This window comes from Peromyscus leucopus, chromosome 13 (assembly GCF_004664715.2).
Source record: "Peromyscus leucopus breed LL Stock chromosome 13, UCI_PerLeu_2.1, whole genome shotgun sequence".
NCBI lineage: Eukaryota > Metazoa > Chordata > Mammalia > Rodentia > Cricetidae > Peromyscus > Peromyscus leucopus.
The window spans coordinates 44,474,076-44,497,467 of record NC_051074.1 but is presented as its reverse complement, the minus strand read 5'-3'; the positions used below and the strand labels follow the sequence as shown (position 1 = coordinate 44,497,467).

At 35.7% G+C, this 23,392-nt stretch overlaps 1 protein-coding gene across 4 annotated transcripts in view; it reads right to left on the bottom strand.

The window, feature by feature from the left end:
- Window positions 1-23,392, bottom strand: part of Erbb4 (erb-b2 receptor tyrosine kinase 4) — a 1,086,504-nt gene that overhangs the window by 36,971 nt on the left and 1,026,141 nt on the right. For all 4 annotated transcript variants that reach the window (XM_028870095.2, XM_028870094.2, XM_028870096.2 and 1 more), the window contains exons 21-25: window positions 20,189-20,344; window positions 17,768-17,843; window positions 12,714-12,860; window positions 10,151-10,248; window positions 8,626-8,796 (exon numbers count right to left, since the gene is read on the bottom strand). In XM_028870095.2, the coding sequence (XP_028725928.1) occupies window positions 8,626-8,796; window positions 10,151-10,248; window positions 12,714-12,860; window positions 17,768-17,843; window positions 20,189-20,344 (648 nt within the window). The remainder of the gene's footprint in view (window positions 1-8,625; window positions 8,797-10,150; window positions 10,249-12,713; window positions 12,861-17,767; window positions 17,844-20,188; window positions 20,345-23,392) is intronic.

The following is a 23,392-nucleotide window of genomic DNA, read 5'->3' as shown; positions in this document are numbered from 1 at the left end:
TACCAATGAAGAATAAGAATTAAAAACATGAACAAATCAGACGGGTTCAAATCTCACTATTTACCATAGCAGTTGGCAGCTTTTCTGTTGTATTCTCTACTTTGGCTGAGAAGGGAACAGTATCACTTTCTACTTGTGTTGTGTAGGTAGAGGGTAATCTGTGTATAGCTTGGAGTAGAGTTTCAAATAGAAATAAGCGATCAATAAGTAGTAGCTATATTTAGGTTTGCACTGGTAAATTTCTATACATCTGCTAAACTTGTGAAGATCATTTTGGTGCCAAGTATGTCATTACTGAGTTCAAATGCAGACACCATTGCCCTGCTTTTGTGCTTCGATTTTGGCTCTATCAATTCCATTTGATCTTCCTAAACCATTAACTCTTGATTACAGGGAGTCTCTCAGAAGCATAAACAGAGGAGGCAAGCAGCAGCAGGGGCTCTGGCTTCTCATTGCACTCCCAGCAGGAGCCTTTTAAGCCAGTTGATACTAAATCTCATTAGACTGGAAGTAAAATCAAGACTTCCATGGCTTTCACCAGCCAAAACAAACAAACAGAACCAATGAAAAGAAAGAAGACTAGATTAAGATCCAAGAGATTAGAGCAAGGGCTCTGCATCCTTCTCTTGGAAGCAAGGACACTGGGGTGTGAATCTTGGCTCTTCCCAGTATTAGTTTCCACATCCATAAAGATGAAGATGTCTTTTAGGTCTCTTAGAGATCTGATCATTCATGAACACACAATTGCTGATGCATATACCTCCTAATACGGGGATGCGGTCGCTGTGCTTAGAGTTCTTTATACCAGTACTAAAGGCTAACAACATTGCTTACATTTCTGTTCAAAGTATTTCTAGGTAAACTAACTTTCTAGAGAAAAGCATACACTTGAAGACGAAGAGAGGGTGTGGAAGCAGAACGCGAGAGGAAAGGAAAGGTTATGGTCAAAGGGCCTGCTGTCGTTATGTAATGAGAATATTGCGATGTAAGTGAAAATACGGAATTTTATAGGCAAGAACTAATGTACTTTAACTCATTCTTAAAATACTTTTGATATCGACTAGGAACATCTTTCCGTCCTCAAGTGTGTGGATGAAATGCTCAGCTCTAAATATGTAGTTAATATAAAATCAGACACATCAAGAATTCTTAATCTCTCCATAGTTCTCCCAAATTTGAAAAGAAAATGAGTGCAATTTTATATTACATTATTTTCAAAGAGAAAAAAATCAATCATCTATAGGAAAGATGGTATTTCTAAAGAACAAATCATCCGAACTTCCCAACAGAGACAGAAAAATTCCAACAGATAAATACTTCGAGAGACATGTGTTAAAATAATGCTTGCAGTTCTGGGCAGTTTTTTTTGCATGTGAGATGTAGAGTGGAGAAAAGTAAATTGCAGTGACCAGTCAACTGGAATGAGGAAGGTATTTCTTAGGACAAATGTTCAATCATTTTTAAACTGATAATGACAATAGGATTATATACCATATAAAGAGAGATCTAATAAAATACACCATTCAAGTTTTTCCCATTCATGAAAAGAATACAAAAGTGTACTGTAAAAGTGAAGAAGAAAGAGGAGGAAGAAGAGAATGAAAAAGGAAGGAAGGAAGGAAGGAAGGAAGGAAGGAAGGAAATAAGAGGCAGAAATTGGTGTCTCAGGTACTGAGACCAATCATTAATACCGTTGTTTTTGGTACAATGCAAAGGCTATATTAAATTTTTTTGTTTGTTTGTTTTTCAAGACAGGGTTTCTCTGTATAACTTTGTGCCTTTCCCGGAACTTACTCTGTAGTCCAGGCTGGTCTTGAACTCACAGGGATCTGCCTGCCTCTGCCTCCAGAGTTCTGGGATTAAAGGTGTGTGTGCCACCACCAACCGACTCCATATTAAAATTTTTAAGGAAAAAGCTGAAGTACTACATAAGCATAAAAAGCTATCATTGTCTGTGGGTGTTGCTCAGTGGTCAAACTGGTGTAAGATGCATGAGGTCCTGAGTTTGATCCCTAGCACTAGATTGACAGAAGGAATGAAGGAACAAAGGGAAGAGAAGAAAGAAAAATTGAGCTCCCTTGAAATAATTAAAAACCAAAAACCAAATGCTAAACATGTGTACTTAGGGAGAGATCACAATAGGTTCTGTGAAGTGATGATGTAGAGTTGTGCCAAGATGAAGAAAGGAAATCCTAAAGTACTTTGCAGAGAGGATGAAAAGTTCTTTGCTTGGAATTGGAACATTTAGAGATAGTGAAGGAACCTTTAAGACCAAGATTTAACATTGGAAAAAAAAAAACAAGAAAAATGAAAGACAGACTATTTGCTCCTCTGATAATACAGTTCTGGAACTTGCACAATATAAAAATATTATAAAAACTAAGATGTTAAAAATAACTAGTTCGCATATGCCTAATGTGATGTTGGGCTTGGTTTGGTTTGGTTCATTTCTCGACTGACCCTGGTCTGAGCCTGAGGCTCTTTCTTCACAAAGACATGGCTAAAATGACTTCCTCCAATCTTTTATCTTGATTTGGATTGTCTTTCCTTTCCCCTACAATGCCTGATGTTTCTCTCATATTATAATGTTCTCAACTAGAATGAGACTCTCTGAAGACAGAACATCCTTTCCCAACCCTATTCTCACTGCCCAACATAGTGCCAATCCCATAAGAAATATTCAAATGTATTAATTTATTTATTCTGATTCAAATATATCAATTTGTTTACTCTATCTATAATATGCTGAGCAAGTCAAAAAGATTAGCTGTTGAGTAAAGACTACTTAAGACAAAAAGGTAGCTAGCAATATGAAATTTAATAAAAAAGAGAGCTACTACTTCTGGTTTAATAGATTAAAAACAAAAAACCTCAAGCATCTTGTCAAGGATAAACTGCAGGAAAACTTTATAGATCTAGGACAAAATGTAAAACCAATACCCAGACACTATAATCATTTATCATCAACAAGTAGCTGTTGTTAGAATTAATATTGATCCTTGGTAAATTGCAACAAGAGTTACCTTCCTATGCCATTTAGCACCTTCCTCCTGTATTACCTACAAGATGCTATGAGATGCTTCCTTAACTTTTGTCTTTAGGATCTTCTTTTCTATATCCAGTCACTTAAGGACAATGGTTGTATACTGAGGTAACTCAAAATGCTTTGGGCCATTCTCTATCTAAATATTCCTAAGAATAAAATACATGCATACTGCCCATACTGCCAGGAGGTGGTGGCACACACCTTTAATCCCAGTACTCGGAAGGCAGAGGCAGGCAGATCTCTGTGAGTTCAAGGCCAGCCTGGTCTCCAAAGCGAGTTCCAGGAAAGGCACAAAGCTACACAGAGAAACCCGGTCTCGGTCTCGAAAAACCAAAAAAAACAAAAAAAAACAAAAAAAATGCATATGTCTGGAATATAATTTCTCAAAATACCAATCTATTATAAAGTAATTTTAATATGAGGAGATTACACATGATCCACCTGAACATCCTTATGACTAAAGAAAATGACATAAAAAGAAAAAAAAAAAGAAAATGACATGAGCCTGATTAAATGACATGCCCTCAATTGGTTCTAGAATGTCATGTCTGATTTCCAATTTACTTTAATTAATGTATTTGTTTTATTATTTTGAATTATGTAGGGATGCGTGTGTGTGTGTGTGTGCGCGTGCGCATGCATGCGTGTGTGTTGTGCACATATTTATGTGCACACGAGTGCAAGTTTCTGAGGAAGCCAGAGGCATCAAAACCTTTGGAACTGCAGTTCCAGAAGGTTAAAGGGAGACACCTGATGTAGATGCCAGAAACTGAACTAGGGTTCTCCAGTAAAGCAGCAAGTGCTCTTAACTACTGAGCCATCCTTTCAGCCCACCGTCTAGTTTCTTTTGATGGTATTATAGTATATGGTGAGTGAAACAAAGTAGAAGCTCAGCCAGTAGTAAGAAGTGAGTAACTCTACCCTTAGGTCCTCTGTTTTATGTACGTAGAGAACCAAGATTTGCTACTCAGGTTCTCTTGTTTACGTAATGTTAGAGTAGATGTTGTGGGCACATTATTTTGATGAAAATATTTAAGACCATTGTACATCTATCGCTAATAATAGTAGCATCAGCTATGGGTTAGCTGAGAATATTTTAGTGTTTCTAAAACTTATTTCTACCAGTGTTCTGGAAAACCATCAGCTTTGTATTGTTAATTTACTCATTGTCTTAAAGTTACAATTTACGAAAATACATATGGAATTAAAAATTCACATTTCATTTATTTACTCAGCTTGTCTATGCATACATGTGTGGACCACAGTGTATGTGTGGGGGTTAAAGGACAACTTTCGAGGACTGGTTCTCTCTTTCTACCATGTACGCAGGTTTGGGAATCCGACTCAGGTAATCAGTTCTGATGGCAAGGGCCTTACCCTGCTGCAACATCTTGCTGGCCCACTCATAAAATTTAAAACAATCTGACATGGTACAGAAGAGATTGCTTTGGTATTTTGCTTGATGTTAGGAAACATACACAGAATCAGAGAGTAAACACATCAACACGCTTGTCATGAGTAGCAAACGTGAGAAGAAAATATGAGTATTTATGTTATTGGCCAATTAAAAAAGTAAAAAGTAAAAACCATGTCACTCTAAAAGAGATGTTTACTTTCCTGTTACTAGAAAAAATGTAATTCTTAATTATCTATCATACACATAGATGGGTAGGGTTGTGTTAATTTAAAAATGAGAAAATAATGCTATAGAAAGAACCAAAACATTACTGAATTATCTATATAGAATACTATATTTTGTATTTAAAAACTGAGTACTTACTTGGTACTAAAGGTTTATCAAATATATTTATAAACATTCCATCCTTATTTGCTTTAACACAGTACCTTCTTATATAACTTGACCACAGTATCTAAAATTGAAGGAACTGAAATAAAGTAACAGCATTATAGACAAGGATGGAAATAATATTTATACATGTTAGAAGTTTAAATAAGAGTTATATAAAGCCAGAGTTTTATAATTATGGCAATATAAACAAGCAAGGTTTTTAATGAACTGGGGAAATTGCTCAGTGGGCAAAACACTTACTGTGAAAACATGGGGTTCTGAGCTGGGTCCCAGAGCAAATGTAAAGCCAGGTACACCAGCACATGTTTATACTCCTAGCACTCCTATAGTGAGATGTGAGCTGGAGACAGGAGAATCACAGCCCCATGAGCTTTGCATATACATTAGTGGATGAAACAGCCTGTCTGAAATAAGGTGGACTGTGAAGATGCCACCTGAGGGTATTCTTGAGTTCCCACAGGTGCAACACAGGGCACATGTGCATGCGCGTGTACACACACCCACACAATTCTTAAAAAAAAAAGTTTGTTTTTTTTAATGCTCCAAGATAAGTGCCATTAAGCACAATTCCTTTTCCAAACACTGGAAAAGGAAATAGGAGTTTGCAGGTAGCAAATTAAAATGCAGAAGAGAAAAAGACTAAAGGTCAAGGATTTCCCCATGTGATTTCTCCTTTGTCTAGTTCTGTTTAGTTAGCTTAAACTGTCATTATGAATTCCTTGCATTAAGCATTATAAATTAAAGTGAACAAAAACTTGGAATTTCAGGATTCTTATAAAAAGAAAAAGAATCAAGCCTTAGTCTTGATATCTTGATAGCATTTCACTTTAAGAAATAAAATTCTTTCCTTGAAAATTGATTATTGAAATGAAAAGTGATGAATTTGTCTTTTAGAACAATAAATACAATAGTGAAATTGGGTTATTTTGCTCTATAGAGAGAGCAGGGAAAGTGTTCCCCTCTTTTACCTACAGACTCCCTACCTCCCACAAAGACTGAGAGTCACACTCTCTCTATAAACTAAATTTATATACTTATTTATTTGTTTGTTTGTTCAAGACAGGGTTTCTATGTGTAGCCCTGGCTGTCCCGGAATTTGTTCTGTGGACCAGGCTGGCCTGGAACTCACAACTCCACTTCGAGTGATGGGATTCTTAGGCATGTCCCACCATGCCTGGCTTATGGACCAAATTTTCAAACTATTAAGTTATCTACTACTGGGACCATAAAAACATCTTCAGTTTGGGTTGGAATTACATTTTTTTTCATAGAAAAGTAAACTGAGGTCTTGATGTTTGCTCCCTCTGTCCATCCCTCCCTTCTTCTTTCCTATGTGTTTTTCCTTTGTTTGCTTTTTAAGACAAGATCTCATTATTTATCCAGGCAGGGACTGAAATCACTACTAATCTTGTTTGGCATTGAATTCACAAAATGCCCCTGCCTCAGCCTCCCCAGTGCTGAGATTACAGGTGTGTTTATAAGACTCACTTCACTTTGCCTTTGTGCATCAAATCATTCCAATGGAGGAAAAAGTTTAAAAAATGTAAACCAGATGAGTTTCATTTTATGAGAAAATTACTAGGGATATTTACTGACAAGTCCCAGGCACTGAGGTTGATACCAAGAATAACAAACATATCATGGAAATAAATTTGTATATTTAATGATGAGGCACATTGTTGTAGAGACAAAAGGCTCTGATCTGCTGGCTAGGCATGCGACATCATTCTTATCACCTCACTTCTGTTTGACAGATTTCTTGTTTGTAAGACATGATAATAATACAGTAACATCATTGGGTTGTCACAGGGACTAAAAGTTGTTAACATACATGTGTTGAAGAGTAAAATCTAGGTACTATTTCATTATTGCTATCAGTCTGAAATAGTTACTTCCGTCTTAGGGAATGACCAGAAATTTGAAATTTCTTTTAAGCTTGTGTCCAAGAGAGCTAGGACACTCTGTTCTACTACAGTGACAATGTTTTGAGATGGAGATGCTAAGGGGAAAATTTGCTTCAATCAAGAATCATGTTTATGTCTTGTAAGTGGAAGACATATTGTCTAGACCTAAACTCATTGTACTTCCACACTCACCAATGGCCAAAAAATAGTTTATTATAGTAGCACTTGCCAAGCTGTATGCTGATTCTATGGCTCTGTGGCTCTTCCATTGATCCAGACACAATAAAAAATTAATCAAATTACACATTTCTAATTTACACACAAGCAAAACCACCATACAGCTGTTCTAAGGAACCTCCTCACATACTAGGCCAGTTCTAGTCCATCTCTGTCAGCTACTACATAGTTAGAATGGCCAGTCAGAAGCATTACTGCTTCATTTAGGGCTTTACACTTTTGTGAACAATTTATTTATTTATCTATCATCCATCTATGTATTTATGGTTCTTGTTACTTCAATACCCAGAAAGTTGAATTCACTTATCCACCATAAAAAGAAGAAAACTATGAAGCTAGAAAAAAGAAAAATCGTAGCTCGTTAACGGCATATGTTCTTTTACCAATATTCTGTCCTTCCTTGTCGCCTAATATCACCCTCTCTTAATTTCTTGTCTAAATTTTATCCTATACTCACACTTACATATTTTTAATACATGCATGTATGCATTATAGGCTAGGATCCACATGTAAGAGAAAGTATGCAGGTTTTTCTTTTCTTTTCCTCTGAGTTTGGTCACTTCCTTTAATATTAGAATTTTCAAGTGCATCATTTTCCTGAAAATTTAGTGATTTTATTTTTCATTATAGCTGGTTACTATTCCATTTTTATTTATAGGTACCACATTTTCATTATCCATTCATCTGTTGATGGGCATTGAGGTTGGTTCATTTCCTTGCTATCAGGGTGCCTGGATATATTCTGAAATCACAAGTTACACAGCAATTTCTTGACTCTCCAGTGTGTGATAACATCTCATGTTCAGAGGCACTCATAAGTTGAGTGTTTTTTTAAAAAAAATATTTAAATAAGATATATTTTATTTTAAATGAATATATTTGTTTGTGTATGTTTACTGTCCACAGAGACCAGAAGAGGGTGCAGGATTTCTGAGAGCTGGACTTTACAATGCCTGACATGGATTCTGGGATCTGAACTCTTCTGCAAAAGCAGTACACACTTGTAAGTGCCATTTCTCTAGTCCCAACAAGTGACTCTTTAAAAATAAACAGATGGATTGACAGCATTTAGTGAAAAACTGGTATTCACGGACATGGAGTTAATATTTGAAATGTAAATATTCTCAGAAGCATCTGCTGAAACTTAGGTCAATGTCTTAGTAAAGGTTCACTCGGCTTGTAAATATAGTCAATTGTGGTTTAAAAATTCACACACTTTTCAGTGTTTGTATTTCACTTGGAAGAAAAGTGAATGTTTCTTCCATGAGTAAAAGAGTTGTACTTATATTGATTAATATGGAATGCTATAATATATTAAACAAAGAACAGTAAAAGACTAATTGGTAAGTTTTCATTACTGTATGAAGTTTTATTAGTTTGGTTCTTAGCAATTAAAAGTTGTTTTTAAGATGACTTCTTTTGAAATGGTGATATCTCAGAGTACATAGTACATTGTCCATGCTTAATTTTCAGTTACCTATATCTATTTTGAGCTTGGCATATAATTTGTGTGCTTTTAATATAGAAATTGCAATAGTTAGATGTATAGTTACTTGGAAATTTTAATGCTTACAATACAAAATTATTTCTCAGAAATAGCATGGTACTTGTGTATAATTACTTCTTACCCTATTGGAGTCAATTCTTGCTCTGGACGTGTAGATTGGAGGAGGGATGTTGAATGCCTGGGGGACCAAATATTCCTCAGCGTCCATCATATCTTCCAAATCCTCTTCATCCAAAAGATTCTGGAAGAATTTGCTGTCATTTGGACTGGGAAGCTTCATACGATCATCACCCTGAAAGATTGTCCATAAGAAATGCACAGGTCATTATTCTTTCCTTCATAACATGAGGTTTTGATAGTAAGTTTATATAACAGAAAAAGAAACAGCTAGAGAATCCATGTGCTCATTAAAAAAACATCTTTAGCTTAACTACCAGTGATAAAGAATCCCATACTGTGGTTAGATATTAAAAGGTAAGAAATGGAATACAAGAAGAATGTGATAAATATAACAACTACAATTAAAAAAAGAATGAGGGCAGGTGATGTGCATGCTTCAAGGGTGGCAAAATCCACTTCAGATTTGAGAATAACAGTTCACTGCTAAGGAAGTGCCTGGTTAAGAATAGACAATGAGAAGCCATTGACATTAACTTTTATTGAACATGGTTGCACTGATATTACATAGTCAGGACACAGACACCCATGGTTTGTCTTATAGTATAACGGCAGCCTTGTCAAAGTGATGACATTCAAAAATTGTACAATGACATGGAGAACATGTGAGTTTGGAAGAGATTTGAAACCTCTGCTAAACTCTGTTCAACTTATCATTTCTTAAGTATTTTTCACTTTCCCAAAAGTTTGTCATATTTGGTAAACAATTTCAGTTTGTGAAAGTTAACTTGTGGGGAATATGACTGAAAAATCGCAATCTCCTAAAGTCTGGCTTTTGTTTTCATGGCAGTCTACTTGAAGGTAAAGGTTCCTTTCTGTGAAGAAAGATAACTGAGAATACTGAAGGTACAAGTGTATAGGCTTTAGGTGAAAATAACAACAGGAAAATTAATACATCGATTAAATGATCCAATTTATTTGATTCCTAGTATTGATTGGAAGAATGTTCTTTTGGTCTGTTCTTTTAATTAAATAATCATCAATTCATTTGAATTGAGTTATTGCTTGAGTTCTATACACTCCCCAATAAAACAATCCATATGTAATTATAAAATGAGCATACAAATTAATGGACTTGTTATGGCATTTACACTCATACTTTGCTTTTGTGTATAATCTTCTACACTCTTCTCACCTGGATGATCATGCCCTTCCTTTTCTAAGTAGTCTTTCTACTTCTATGTCATATGTATTCTATTACCTTCTTGTCCCCAATTACCTTTCCCTTAAGACCTTTTTTCCTTTCTCATGTTCTTTTCTAGTTTTGTGACCTATACCATACACACACACACACACACACACACACACACACACACATGATATGCACATGAGAGCAAATATGTGGTATTTGCCTTTTCCAGCCTGCTTTGTCTCAATTAATAGAACCATATTCAGATCCACTAGTTCCTAAGTTGTTTCACGTGGTCACGTGATGATCGGATGTTTTCAGCAAAGTCAAAATGACTAACCTGAATGACCAGGTATCTTTGAGGATCTCTAGCCATTCTTGAAAACTCAGCAGCCAGTTCCTTGAATTTAGGCCTGCTGTCAGCATCGATCATCCAACCTGTCAATTAACGCAGAGGAAAATATTAGTGTACCCATGCTTGGAGAAAATGACATTGAAATTTTGAAAAAGTACAGGCAAAATGCAAAAGGTATCATTTTAACAATAATCTGCCAAAAATTCAGTGAAAGAAGCAAGACAACTAGGTAAGGCTGTACCTCAGTAAATTGTCATTAATCACAGAATGCAATATACTATAACAGTAAAGGCAAAATTTTAAAAATTTAGCTTATTTTTAATTATGTGTCTATGTCTAGATATGTGCACATGAGTTCAGGCCCCCATAGAAGCCAGGAAAGGGCATCGGGTCAACCTGGAACTAGAGTTACAGGTGGTCATTAGCTGCCCGACTTAGGTGCTGAAAGCCCAACTTGAGTCCTGTGCAAGGGCAGCACAAGCTCTTAACTGCTGAACCTTCTCTCTGGGATCCCCAATTTTCGTTTTATTGATCCAATTCAATCTTAACTCTTGTCCTTGAAAAATAGATCCCAAGCTAACTATGGGAAAAGTTAGACCCTCAGATTCTGTTGTTCTTGTTTTGGAATGTAGAGATAATGTTTTTAATACATTCTTTGACGGTGATAGACAAGGTAATTGAGATAGAATGCGAAGGTTTATGTAGAGAATACATGGCAGAGGGGCTGGAAGGATAGCTTAGTGGTTAAGAGCACTGACGGCTCTTCCAGAGGACCCAGGTTCAATTCTCAGCAGCCATATGGCAGCTCACAACTGTCTGTAACTCCAAGATCTGACACCCTCACACAGATATACATGTGGGTAAACAACAATGCAAATAAAAATAAACAGACTGGAAAAAAAAGAATATATGGTAGAAAATATTCGGCTGTCCTTATATTACTGTGGCACAAAAAGTTGAAAGGGAAATGGAAAGCAACTGCTTTTTGCCAGTTTGCTCCCGGCTAGAAGGAAAATGCAAAATGATTTGTAATGTGTGTTCAGCAACATCCATTAGCTTATCTTAATATTAGCATTCCCAGAATAAAAATACCAGTTTTCAGGTTGGTAGTATTCTTTAGCAGGGAGTTTAGATAAAACGGATCTTAACTGTCTATCCTTCGTTTAGCTAATGAAATGACTAGAATAGCAACAGCACCAAGCTTTCTCTAATTTCCTTGCCAAATGATCCCTTTTTAAAGCATAAAATCTCCAGGGGAAAGGGTAAAACTCTCAATATGGTTTGCCTAATAAGGCAAAACACTTGCATGTCTTTCTGTCATCACATTGTGATATTCAAACCACATCTGATGCTGGTTATGGTATCAAATTATTATACAAGACATGAATGTTTTTAAGCTCCCTTTAGGACGTTGAGTAAACAAGGCCCGATCCTGTATAGCTAGGGATCTCTCTCTTTTTTTTTATTTTGATTTTTTGGCTATTTCTAAAGAGTTAATTCTTGTTCCTGTTCTGGAGATCCTTCTGGGTATCATCTTATACCTCTTTTGTGTCACCTCTCCTAAGCTCAAACACTCCGCATCTTATGGGTATTCATAGCCAAAAACGCTTGTTAATGCCAAGATGCTAATGATGAAGCTACTGGAGCCAAAAAAGGTTAACTTCACAGTGAGATATTTGTTTCTCTCTAACTAAATATTGAGTAAATAGGACTGTGCTTAGAGAAAAGGGCATGCTGACCCGCACTGCAAGGAACATTTTTTATTTCTTCCCTTCCTGTCAGAATGGATCACACATGTCATGAATATAAATATGAGAAGACCTGGGCCCAGAGTCTCTGAGTCTCTTATTAATAAAATGCTTATTCACCTTCACCACATTGCGTCTTTCTTTTAACTCTGTGTAAATCAAAACTGGAAAAAGCCTAAGATTATACAAGAGAGATGGCTGCCTGTTAATCTCACTTAAATTAAGTCAGGAACCCCAGGGACTTATTTAATTCTATTAAAATTAAGGGTCTAGGCTTCCAAAACACATTTATAATACATATGTGTCTGGGTATAGGAGTGGAAAGAAAAGTAAGAACATTTGATGTAAACAAATGATCAAATTGAAAAAAGTAAACACTATAATCTTTACTCCAATGCAGATTTGTCTCTTCTGATTCCCAACCTGCTCTGCTAATTTATTTTTGATTAAACCTATATCCAATTAATCCAGTTTTAGACTACCAGTGATGTTGAGCTATTTTCCCATAAAGATTAACATTAATATTATTACTAACATTCTTATGAATAATTATCTCTATGACAAACTTTGATGGGCATGGAAATTATAAAAATTAGATAATAATTTTTACTTTGTAGCTTGGAAACATGCTATTATTTCATAATAATAATCACAACAAACAGGTACTTATATACTGCATTCATAAGTATTCTCGCTGCTGGGTTTTTCAATGTAGAGAAACATTTCGCACATAAAACAATCTAAACTGTTATTGTATTAAGAATGATGATGCAGGTGGTAAAATTATTTTTCAGCCTTACATTTGACCATGACCATGTAAACGTCAATAGTACAGATGGGAGGTTGAGGCAAACGCTCTCCTTTCTCTAATAAATCAGGGATTTCTCGGGTTGGAATTCCATCGTAGGGTTTTCCTCCAAAGGTCATCAGTTCCCATATTGTGACGCCTAATTGGAAATGAAATTCATATATAAGCAAATCACTATTACAATTTTGAATGAGCACATATAAAACTACTCTTTAAAAAGCAAGTAATAGAAACTTAAAGGAAACTCCTCCACAATCTTTCACTCACTTCAACAGTTCCAATGCTAAACCTTCCTGGGGCAATTTACAGTAAGAATTCTCTTACGATTGTCTTGAAGTTTTTAATCCATTGCAGGAAAATTTTAGAACAGATACCAGAAATTAAAATAAGCTCCTCATTTGTACCTACAGGTAATGCTAAATGCTTACATTAAAATCCAAAATACAATTCCTTTGTTGTATACATGTATTCAATATAAAATAAATATGATCTAGGAAAAGTCAGACATGGATAAATTTTTAAATTAGCCTTTTGGTGGGAAAAGCCATCAAAGGCTGATCTGGTAGCTGCAGAATGTTGCAAGTGTCTGTTGTTATTGCAAAGCCTGTGGCTCACTGTTCATCTAACACAAAGAAAACAAGGGGAATAAAAATTTACTTAGCACATGCAAGAGTCTGCATGAGGATCAATCCATATGGAAGACAGAATAACATAGGAATGGGTATCCATAGAAATGAGAAATGAAGAAAAAATGAACAGCTTATTTCTAAGCTAATGATATATCATTTTTGAACCACTAGAGCACTGACAGAGAAAATAAAATCAGAGGCAAAACCAAGAAAAAAAAAGCAGCCATATACTAAAGATTACTTCTTTACTGTACTAGGTAAATTCTCTATCATTGAGCTTTATCCTTGGGGCAGAACACTTTTAGAATAGAAATAGCTATGTAAGCATGATAGTGTTACAATATAAGTCCTGATTGATGCATATATAGATTTATTTTAGTATAAGATCCATTAATTGGGGCTGTTTTCTGAATATCTCTGTAATGCTCATTTTTTAATCTGTTGTATGTCAGTCATCACTGCCTGAAAAAAAATACATATATATGTAAACTTCAAATGCCCTTCAGAATAGAATCACGAACACTTATTGGATTATTTTAATATTTGCATCCTATAATTTTTATTGTCATATGCATGTCCAACTAGTGACATATTTCAGCAGTTTGACATTTCCTAAATCCTTATTTTTATATCAAGAGTTGGTTGCTCAAGAGAACCATTGTTTACACTTCAATGGAAGGCTAGCAAAAATGGTGATCACTCTTTTTAAGAAGTCAACCACAGTATTATATACATACATACATTTATATACATACATACATACATACATACATACATTCATACACACAAAGGACTTGCACACAAAGGAAACATTTTTTGGACCCATGTTTGTTGTTGCTAAAGACAACATAGGCATTTTTAAATTTCTATCAAGCTTCCAAAATAAGCAAATCTAAAAACCATTACATATTAAAACAATAAAATATTATGAAATGCAATGTTGATAAATACAAAACCAAAGGCTAAACTGCCCAAATTCCTGTTTCTAATAATGTAATTACTCTTTCTGGAGTGGTGGCACAGGATAGCTCTAGGTATAAAGAGCAATCTCAGACAGACTATATGAGAAACATAAGAAAACTTACATTGCAATTTCATCATCTTTAAGATATATTACAACTGATGCATGTTCTGTACACATAAAAATGCAGCCAGTGATAATTTTCATCATAAATATATTATAAGCAAGGATATGTAGCATTTTCTGCCACTCATGCCTCTTGCAATCAACTATGGTATATCATAATAATATCAAGTTGCCTTATGAAATATGCTGAGACCAAGGCTGTGCCTCAAAACAGCATTATATATCAATTTGTTAATGTCTATTGAACAGCCTGTGGAAGTTTCAACTTATCAGCAGCAGGAGTTGGTAGTAGCTGGCTACACCACATCCACAATTTGGCGATAGAGAGGGATGAATGTATATGCACAGTAGTGCTCAGCCTGCTCTCTCCACTTCATACAGTCCAAGAAACCTTGTCTATGAAATAGTCCATCTCTCAGTGGGTCAGTCTTCCCACTTCAAATAATATACTTAAAATTATTCCCATATCCATACCCAGAAGTTCATCTCCCAGGCAATTCTATATTCTGTTAGGTTGACTAGAAACACTGACCATCACAACTCTACCCTTTGTCAATTTGAAACCTGAACACATCAATTTTAAGCCGTAACTTTTCACTCTTTGTCCCTATATCCTCCTGACGATTTTAAAAAGTAAAATGTATTCAGTTCAACCTTACAGTCCCTATAGTCTTCAAAAATTCCAAAACTTTAAAAGTTCAAAAGTTTCTTAACTGTGAAACTGTGAGCTCTTACTAAAAATAAAGTTTGTATACTTCCAACATATAATGGCGCAGAGTAAATATGCTTAATCCAAAATGGAAGAATTGGAGCACAGCATGAAAAAACAAACAATCAAAAAAAACAAAAACAAAAACAAAAAAACTGTACCAAAGCAAAACAAGAAACATAAAATCCTGAAGCTCCATATCTGGCATCTAGATCTGATCATGTAATCAACTTGGTTTCAAAAGGCTTGGGTAGCCCCACCCCTTACAACTTCCTTTCTGCAGACTTTAGCTTAGATTCTCCCTGGAGCTGGATCCATTCCATGTCTGCACCCCACACTGGTACTTGTCCCATGGTCCTGACATCTTGGATATATCAGAGTCACCATAGCGATTGAGGTATCACCGTCACAGCTTCGCCTCTCTTGGACTCTAACTTTGCTGTACATCTCTGAGCCTCGGGTGTTCTCCATGGCCTCCTCAATTCTGTTGCCATCATGCCTTGAAAACCATACCATGTAGGTGACACTGCCAAGCTCTGTCATCAGCTTGAGATAGAGCTTGGACCTACAGAAACACATCTACTTCTGTGTGCTGACCCTGGGGGAACTTTCCTAGTCCGGCACTTCTAAGAAACAGGGAACCCCTCCAGTTTAGGCTTTCTTCCTTGAAATAAATTTGAATCCTCTCAAGTTGGAATCTCTGATGAGTGGGGTTTCACTCTCAGGACACCCCAACCATTGTTCTAAGTCAATGCAGGTGTCTTCTCTTCAGTGGTACCTGGATGTTTAACAATCACAGTAACATCCTGAATGTTCCCGTCCTAAAATTTTCTCTCCCAAATAAAGCACTCTATCATCTCTCAATTCAACATCACTCAATTTCTCAAAAAACAGGCAGAATAAAGACAGATTCTTGGTCTTAACAGCACGTGAATGGCTTCTCTCCCTGCATTGTTCCCTTCTGCAATAGCCTTGATGCAGGCTTCATTCAACCACCTACTTTTTCTCATCATTACTGTCTTCCAGGCTCCTACCAGAATGGCCCATCAATCTCTTAGAGCATTCAAGGACTTTCCTAGCCCAAATTTTTAAACTTTTCCACCATCCTCCCCATAGAAAACAAAACAAAAATTAATAACAACAACAGAACCAGTTCTAAAGGCCTAAGAACCATGAGGTCAACAAAAGCTCCTTTTCTTGGTACTAATTATTGTCTTAGTGTCATCTCCTATTTCTGTGATAAAATACTCTGACTAAAGAAACTTATGGGGAGGAGGGTAATTTTGGCCCACAGTTCAGGCAATAATTTACAGTAGTGAAAAGGTCAGGACAGCAGGAGCTTGAAGCAGTTGGTCATGCCACATCCAAAATCAGGAAACAAGGATGTATAAATGCATGAATACTAACTTAGCTCATTTTGTCCACTTTATGTAGTATAGGATCTCTTGCCTAGAGAATGAGACTACCCACAGTAGGCAGGTTTTCCTGTGTCAATTTGCATGTTCAGGATGGTATCCCATAGTGATAGTGATGCCTACAATATCCCAGGTGATTCTAGACACTATCAAGTTGAAAATTAACACTAATCATCATACCAGGGATTGTATTGTTTTTCTATTTTCTTCTTTTACATAAATTTATTTATTGTGTGTGTGTGTGTGATGTGGGGATCTGCACAACAGGATATGAGTGGAAATCTGAGGATAACTTGAAAGACTTGGTGTTCTCCTTCCACCACGTGTGGGTTCTGTGGATGGAACTCACACCATAAGGCTTGGAAGTAAGCTCCTTTACTTTCAGAGCCATCTCCCAGGCCCGGAGGCATTGTGCTTTCATTAGCGATTAATACTAGTTTTATGTGCCATATTTTTAAATATGAACAAAAAATTGATCCCTTCTAGTTAAGCTGTAAGTGGACAAAGTTGTAAGCACAGACAAGTTGCTAACTAGCTCACTTCAACAACTGAGTTCAATGTACTGAAAACAATGTTCTAATCACAAATATTAATCTCGCTCTGTCTTTCTAAATGTAGTTTGTAAATGAAAATCAAATCTGCAATTAGCAGTGTTCTCTCATCACCACTTCCACAGTCACTTGACTGTGTTTATTAGTTGCTTGTTGTTGCCCCAGTAACCACTGTGTTTTCTACCATAGAACACATAGTCCTTTAAGCAAAAAAACAAACAGACAAACAAAAATATGGTTTTGTTTTGCTTTACCCTTCAACATTTATCACTTTCAGAGTTATATGACCCAAGAGTTGTTGAAAATTAAGGGCATGAGAGTCTAAGAAATTGTTTCTAACATTGGCCAGTTATTGTGTCTATGCTTGAATAAATCATGAGACAAATTGTGTCAAACCAAAGCTTATAGCAAAAAACCTAGCAGTGATATTATATATTTTACATTTAAAAGAGCAGGAAAAAAAATCACAAGAATATAGATAAAATTGTGATTTGGGCTATTTAGCTCTTTAAATTAAAGACCAAAGAGTTAAATCCTTTAGGGAGTCAAGCTTATAAGTAAGCACTTCCAATACTGCCAAAATATGACCTTATATATATTGTATGAAGCAAACACATTTTTCTTTAAAAGGCCAAATTTATAAAGATTTATTTACCATAGCTCCAAACATCACTTTGATGAGTGAATTTCCTATAATGTATACATTCCAGAGCCATCCATTTAATTGGCATCTATAGAAAAATAAAAAGTGAATTATTAAAAATCACACAAGAAATCATTTTTATATTTTCTAAGTGCTAGTCTCTGGACTGACCTCAATTATATTTTTTGATGGTGTGTATATAGCTATAAACCAGTTGTTTTTCAAGATAGGGAACAAATGAAGTAAAATTCATAAAATATACAAAGTAAATTAACCAAAGAATATATTTTAAAGCTTCATAAACACAAAGAAAATTAAACATCTCAACAGCTTTATACATTTCTTAATGTCTAGCATCTAAATTATGAGCTAGTATTATGACTGACAATATCAAATGTAAAAATGTTTGTATATTATGTTTTCTCAGAGTCCTCCATTCTCAGTGATTTCATTTCTTCCTCAGATATATTTTTGACCACAGATGTAATGAATTTCTTCTTCAGCTGCCCTCACTTCCTCTTCTGGTCATTAAATTGTCTAAAATCATGAATTCCATAGTTAGATTTGCTTTGTCTCCCAGCCGCAAATGATCTCCCTTGCTTGGGCTAGCCAGAATTGAAAATACGTACCGTTTTCAAAATAGGAGCTAGGACTATAAAAGAATGTGAGAGGATCAGCACAAATCCATCATCACTACAAGAAAAACAACTCAACCCACATAGCCTGTGGATGATGGGTCAGCAGAATGTGTCTCAACTCAAAGGGCAGCATTATGGAGCTTGGGATATAATTAGATTCTATGGAATAAAGATAAACATTTCTACTTTGCAGTTGAAAGCTTAAAACTAAATAGGCATTTGAAATCATGAGGTTGGCTGCTCACCAAGGTGACACCAAGGTAACTCTATGACAGAATCATGGGATTCAGTGAAAAGGAACAGAAGACACATTGAAAGTAATTTCCCTATGGGCAAGGAGTTAGCAGGCTTTATGGACTATGGACACCGTGTTAGAGAAGTGAGTTTAAATCATAGGTGGCTTGATAAAGACTTAATGGTGACCAGGCATTTAAAGCTATAATGAATCTTGCTTTAGACAAACCTTACAGTTGTATGTTCCTAAGACAGGTGAAGTCATGTGATTTATGGACTGCTATTTCTGAAAAATCTTGTTGAGAACTTTAGAGCTGTGACTTTAAACCACTGTTGTTTGGTAGTAAACAGACAAAATAGGCGATAAAATTGGGAGAAGGTCAGAAAATTTCTCAAAACTGAAATTGTTATATTTTATAAAATTACGTTATCTTACTTTGTGGTAGGATTTAAATATAGACATATGTAAAGGTGGACATATAAATATAGAATATGTAAAGGTCTAGGATGATCAATGAAAGTGTTCAGAAGCCTATTACTGCAAATATTTACTTGTGATAGAAAAGTAAGGTATATAATTAACAGATTCATGTATGTAAACAATCTTTCTTTATCAGAGCTTCATAGGTCACTAGAGGTTAAGATTTCATGGGTTTGCATCATTGACCTGCTCTGACATAGGTTTCTTCAGGTCAAGCAAGATGGATGTTCACATACAAATTTCCCTAATTAATTAGCCAAGAATATGGATTAATCAGTTAAAAAAAAAGTCTTGTAACTAAGATTCGGGTGAACCATATAGTGATGGTGACATGCAGAAACACATTTGTCAGGCCAAACATGAGTTTGGGGGTTAGAAAAAGTAGCTAAATATGTAACTGGGTTCAACACTCTTCAATATTAGTAGCTTAGCATGTATTCTATTGTACAGTCAAGTGATAAGCAAAGCAATGTAAGCAAATCATTCACTATGATATAAGCGAAATCAAAGCAACTATACTTGGTAATTGCCAGGTATCATTCTTGGTGCTAGGGAGATTAGAAATGAGAATGGTCAGATTTCAAATATATTATGATCGTTGATAGTACCTAAGCTTCTCAGTGCATAAAAAAATCTGTCATTATGTAGTAGCTCTGTAATCTCAGAATCAATGGGACAATTTTTACAGCCCTCTGTTAAAGGTTCATATTCTGAGTCTCTAAGAATCATCACATCGCCAGGTGGCAGTGGCACGTGCCTTTCATCCTAGCACTCAGGAGGAAGAGCCAGAAGGATCTCTGTGATTTGAGGCCAGCCTGGTCTACATAGCAAGATTCAGGACAGGCACCAAAATTTCATGGAGAAACCCTGTCTTGAAAAACAAAACAAAACAATAACAAAAACAAAAACAGAAGAAGTATCACACCATTGTTAGAGATAAAGAAGTATCACACCATTGTTAGAGATAAAGAAGTATCACACCATTGTTAGAGATAAAGAAGTATCACACCATTGTTATTATTAGAGATAAAGAATTATCTTACTACATTTTCAAGAGATGTTGCTCTCAACTCCACCTACCTTACCACCATCAGCACTGTATTCCTTTTCATCTCCTTCCAAGAGTCGGGCTAGTCCAAAATCTGTGATTTTCACATGGTTTGGGGATTTTACTAAGACATTACGGGCTGCCAGATCCCGATGAACAAGTCGTCTTTCTTCCAGGTACATCATTCCCTGAAAAATAAATCAAGATCCACAAAGGGAGTCACTCGGTGTTGAAGTTCTTCATGTTATAAAAAGGGATACTTAATTTCTTAAAGTAAAGGCAGAATCCTAGAACACGTTTAAAAATTTAAAAAGTTGTTGTGGGGCAGTGGCAAAACACAGATAAGTTTTGGGCTTTTACTCCTGAGTTCCTCTAAAGAAGAATGAATTACCTGAAAATGGGCTAAATGTTTGCCTGGTTTTCTCGGGGACTTGATATCCTTTTTCAAACATTTTCATTAATGAGGTGTGCAGGTGTCCTAGAAGATAAGCTAACACATCCTTGGACTGGCCTACATACCCCTCATCATTTTCTTCTCTATGGTTTTTGCTTAGTGTCATCTTTCTCCTACACAGTCACTCCAAACAAACACAGCTCTCCATAACTAAAAAGTCTTTCATTCATGGTTTGACGGCACCAAAGTCATTTGCATAGATTCTCTCAAGGCTGAAGAATTATATTATTTTTACTCATTATACATAGAATAAAGGATACCCTAGGGGTTCATGAGAGTCTAATTTTAAATGAAGGGCTGCTATGACATCAGTTGTCATTATAGGAACTCACAAGTGAGAGTACATAGTTTATAATGACCCACAAATTAGCCTTTAATATGTTATCTTCATAAAACCACACAGAGAAATTAAAAATAAAATTTATTGATGATTGCTAATGAGATGGGGTGTTGGGAGAGAAAGCTTGTTTTTTTCATCATACAAGAAAGGTTAATCTCTACACAAATTTATAAGAATATTGATCCACAGAAATAATAATTTTTTATTGTTAAATTTTAGCAAGCAGGAAGATAAGTGTTGTTATACCTTTTATACAAAGTTTACATAAAGGCAAGGTAAGAAAACTCAGATTAGGTAAGAGTGAACATGTTTTTTTTTTTTTTTACTGAGGTTTCAGATAAACAGTATATTTGATTTTTTTTTTCAGCTGTAAAATGTGGTCATTCGAAAGCATATCAGAATTATAATAAAAGGGCTGAAGCACATTCTCATTCCAATTACAAATCATTGCTGTTGGCAGTTAGCATCACAACTGCACAGTTGTGAAGGATTAATGGCTCCTGATATCAAAACAAAAGCTGTGGAAAACAGACACATAAATCATATAGGTCAAAACATTATGAACTATATACCCGGTGTAGTGTAAAGAGAAGATTGCTTCACTCAGCTTCTGGAGGCAGCCTCCACAGAAATGCCTATCAAATACAAGTGGTGGAGATACCGTCTGATATGGTCCAATCAGTCAACAGCTAGGTGACACCACATTTATTGGTGCTTTCTGAAATCAACTCACAAATGGTATTTATGGGATTTTTGCCCTCTTTCCCGAATGGTGCTGTTTTAGGACATAAGTTATTCCAAAAATATTTTCAAAAAAAAAAAAATAAAATACAAAAAAGGTAAATGGAGAACATACAATTCTTTCAGAACTTAGAGGATCAGAATTAAATAAGCTTATTGCCTTGGAGATGATGTATTTTCACATCTTTCCAAATAAGTCCATCCTTTTAAGAAATGTTCATAAAAAAATCATTTCCTTTATTACTGCCTACAGATCAAGACATAGCAAACATTTTGTCAATATGCTGATACTTAGAACTACATGTACACGTAGCACACATTATATTCTGTACACTGTGCTAGATGATGGAGAGGTAAAAAAATCAAATGAAGGTCTGCACATTAAAAGATGATGAGGTAAATTACTAAAGTGGGAATAAATAAATAAAAATGGATGCATATGGCAAAGAGCATGTAGGGCATTTAAGAAAGCTGTATCCTGAGGAACAGTCTGGCAAGTAACTATACATGAGGGGAGAAAATTGAGACAGGTACCCAGAGCTGGCTAAGGCTTGGAGAGAAAGACTGTGGGCAAAGACAAGAAGTAATTGTGACTAATTAACATGTGCACTTGGGCAGAGGCATGCCATTCTGTATCTCTGAAGAGTGACACACGGGGAGGCCCAGTGGTGAGCAGTGAGATGGAAATAGAAAGAAGAGATCCAAGAAGCACACGTATATGGCATGAACTTAATGTGAGTTTTGACTTCTGTATTTTACAGTCCACAATGCGGTGATTTGGTCAGAAAGTTGTCTTTTAAAAGGGATGGTTGTCCAAATTTTACTGCACTCCTGGAAACACCATTCTGGTGTCAATACAGAAAATGGATTTGGATTGCACACACATGGAGCCGAAGGCAGGAACCATTGCCATGGTATGTAAACAGTGACAAAGCTGGAAACGATGACTGTGAATTCAGAGTCTGCAAGTTTCACCCATTTCCATTGGTTTTCTTAGTTCCACGAAAGGCAGGGTTACTCTTTTTAACAGTAGTGCCATGCTGAGGACACCTGACCTGTAGTGATTCAAGATTCTACCATCCTCTGCTTTTGCCATTTCTCTGGAACCCACTTAGGTAAGGGACTCATTCTACTACTGAATGAGGCCAAAGGATGACCAAGGAGAGGATAATCTCAAGGTACAGTTACGGACTGAAAGGTTCATCCTTGGTAGCTGAATAATGGAAAAGGAGAGAGATTTTTGGTTCATGTTTATGCTTGGCAATTCATTCAACTAAAATTAACTTGGAAATAGATTTTTTAAAATATATATTTCTTAAAGGACTTTTTATGTTTATTTATTTAATTTATATGTTTGAGAATTTTGCCTTTAACTCTGTTTGTGCTCCAAATGAAGTGCTTGCAGAGGAAAAAGAATATATATATATATACATATATATATATTATATGATATATATAAAGGATATATATGCCCAGAGACAATTAGCAATGAGCAATGAGCAACACATTAAAAATCAGCAATTGTGTGAATGTTTTGTCCCTTCCTAATTCATATGTTGAAACTCTAAACTCTGCAGCTATGGTATTAAGATAAGACGACCTCAGTGGTGATTAGGAAATAAAGGAGGGGCCTTCAGGAAACTTAGCACTCCTATAAAAGAGACCCCGGAGAAATCCCTGCTCTTCTCTGAGTGCAATCAT